Here is a 2,715-nt window from a genome sequence, read left to right as displayed (position 1 = left end):
GAACACCGGTTACTAGGGGGGTTATCCATTCTCTGTAAGGTGGCAGTATAAGCTATTTGTTTTCCACTTATGGAAACAGAGGAATAACCTCATCCACAGCCACTCTATTTCCCCTGCAGCTGTGTTTCAAGGAATTGATCGGGAAGTCCAGAACACAATTCTAAGCAGAAGACACATGAGGCATTACAAACTCTTCCATAATATTTCGCAAATATTGGGGGTGATTGGTTGTGCTTTATCTCCTTACTTTAGCTTTATTTACTTTTAAATCACTGAACTTTATCCATCGTGTTGTAGCTTTATTTTTAATAGTTAAAGCCTAAATCAAGTATCTATAAACTTTTACCAATCATGCTTTAGATTTATTTTTAAAGGTACAACAAAAAAAACCAAAGCAAAATTTTTTTAAATATATTTTAGGTAAAAAAACCTAAAGCTTTTTTTTATAGGCTGTAGAATCTGTAAAATAAAAAAAAATATCTCTAATATCAAATAAATTAGATAATCATAGTTAAAAACATCTATAAATATTTAATTCAATTTTGGGTGTTGTAAAAATTATTGAAATATTTTAAATAAAATATATATTATTTACATATCACATTTTAAATAACAACAAACTTTGAGAATTTATAAATAATATTAATATAAATTATTTAATTGATAAAAAATAATTATTTTATATATACATTACAGATTTCACATATTTTATTTTAAAATATCTACAGCTTATAATTTACAGCTACAACAAATTTAATTACAGCAAAAGTCTCTGCAAAAAAATCTACAGTAACAACTTTACAACTATAACCAATTTACCTACAGCTAAATTTTTAGAGCCACAGTTGAACCAATCATCACCAATGTATGTAATCTCAAGTTTCTTTTGTTGCTCTGCTCTGTTTTTCCTTTTTTGTTTGCCTTAGTAGAGTATTTTCTAGGTTTTCACTTATGTAACCTTTTTATCATTGCTATGATATTTGCATTTTAGCAAAAAAAAAAATAATAGCGTATATGATGAATTTTATTATACATAGATTTTGTTTTACTTTATGAAATGCTAACGAAAGGCCTGGTAGGCCCATTATATAAAGCCCATCACGAAAATAAAACCTCCACACTTGAATTCTTCGAGCTAAGGCAAACCGGACAAACTCGAACAGAACCGTCGCATCCTTTACAGAGTATCAAATGGCGACACGGCAAAGCCAGCACTGTCGCCGATCTCCGTCGGCAAATCCTACAACTCGGGCCGATCAATTCGAACCGGTCAGGATCAACGTAAGCCGATTCGGCGTCTTCAGCTTCATCCACACAGTCATCGCTTCCCGATTTTGGATCCGTCGCCGTCACTCCCCCGCCGTTGGCGAACGCTTGCTGCAGTCGAACTTGTAACGAAGTCGCTTCGGCTTCTCTCGCTGCCGCTCTCACCTGCCAAGCACGTGACTCCGTCTCCATCTGCGCTGCACGTGCTTCAAGCTCCGCATAACGACGCGTGGCTTTCACGATCTCCGCCTCTTTCTCTCTTAATCTCCGCCTCACTGATTCTTCCGTCGTTCTCAGAAGTTCACGATAGTGCCTCTCATTGTTTTCCGTTAACATGCGCCTCAGCTCCGCTCCCTTTACAATTTTTAATTCAGATTCAGATTCGTAACACGTCGTAAAAAAAATATCCTAACAAATTAAAACTTCAAATATTATCATTAAAAGTAGTTCACCTGGGTCTGTAGTAATATATCTAATTCATCCGTTTGACCTTTGATTTCTCCGGCGATATCTCTGGTTATCATCGGGAAAGTTGTTAACCCATGTTCTCGATTCTGGCATTGCACTTGAGACAAACGAAGACCAGTGGAGACTACATTAGCAGTTTGACCACGGCGGCCGATAAACTGCGGCGGAGTAGACGGCGTAGGATTCATCAGAGACGCCGTGATATCTAAATCAATCACCGAGGATACTTCTCTGGCTCGCTTTCTTGAACCAACCCCTGTTTTTTGTCCGACCAAAAGTTAAACCGATTATTTTCTTAATACAACCAATTGATTTGGAAACAGAAGTCAAACCGGCGGTGATGGAAGGAAACTGAGATTTCTGTAGCTCCGGCGAAAAAGCTTTCCCTTCTTGTCCGTTTCTGAGAAATCGAAACATCAAACATATGAATACATACACACATATATAGAGAGAGGGAGAGGGTAGAGAGACAGCACCTGTTGAGGAAGAGCATAGTGGAAAGATGGTCGTGAGTTTGAACCGCCATGAACAAGTAAAGATTAAAAAAAAGAAGAAGATAGTTGAGAAGCTTTAATATGTATAAATCACACAAAGGGTATGTATGTGTCTACGGTTGTATCGGGCATGGTGATGAAAGTTGAGAAGATTCGGACTTTGTATTGTTAAAGAGATATTTACAAAAATGAATTGGAGAAATAAATGGTGAAGAGAAGGAATGTAATGGGATGGAAGTTTTTAAGGGGAGTCTTTAAAGTCTCTGTATATGCACATAGTCAGCATGATTCTCATTTATTATGAACCAAATATTGAATACTTGAATCGCATCTACATTTACTTTTCTTTTCAAAAGAAACGGATAATTCGTTCTTTTAGGTCTGTTATATTACTCCAATAGATTCGTCAATATTAGCAGTTTTTTTTTTTTTGTTCAAACAATATTAGCAGTTTTAAAACAAAAGTTTCTACTGATAATAAGGTAAC

At 36.0% G+C, this 2,715-nt stretch overlaps 1 protein-coding gene across 1 annotated transcript; it reads right to left on the bottom strand.

Moving 5' to 3' along the window:
* Positions 1 to 985: 985 nt before the first annotated feature.
* Positions 986 to 2,502, bottom strand: LOC106381885 (BOI-related E3 ubiquitin-protein ligase 1). The gene is made up of 4 exons (XM_013821827.3): positions 2,211 to 2,502; positions 2,067 to 2,134; positions 1,719 to 1,990; positions 986 to 1,620 (listed from the first exon to the last, which is right to left on the bottom strand). The coding sequence occupies exons 1-4, from the start codon at positions 2,258 to 2,260 to the stop codon at positions 1,099 to 1,101; spliced, it is 912 nt and encodes a 303-aa protein (XP_013677281.1). The 5' UTR covers positions 2,261 to 2,502; the 3' UTR covers positions 986 to 1,098.
* Positions 2,503 to 2,715: the final 213 nt, after the last annotated feature.

The sequence above is a fragment of the Brassica napus genome, chromosome C2 (assembly GCF_020379485.1).
Source record: "Brassica napus cultivar Da-Ae chromosome C2, Da-Ae, whole genome shotgun sequence".
Classification (NCBI taxonomy): domain Eukaryota; kingdom Viridiplantae; phylum Streptophyta; class Magnoliopsida; order Brassicales; family Brassicaceae; genus Brassica; species Brassica napus.
The sequence above is the reverse complement of the archived record's forward strand: the minus strand, read 5'-3'. Positions and strand labels throughout refer to the sequence as shown.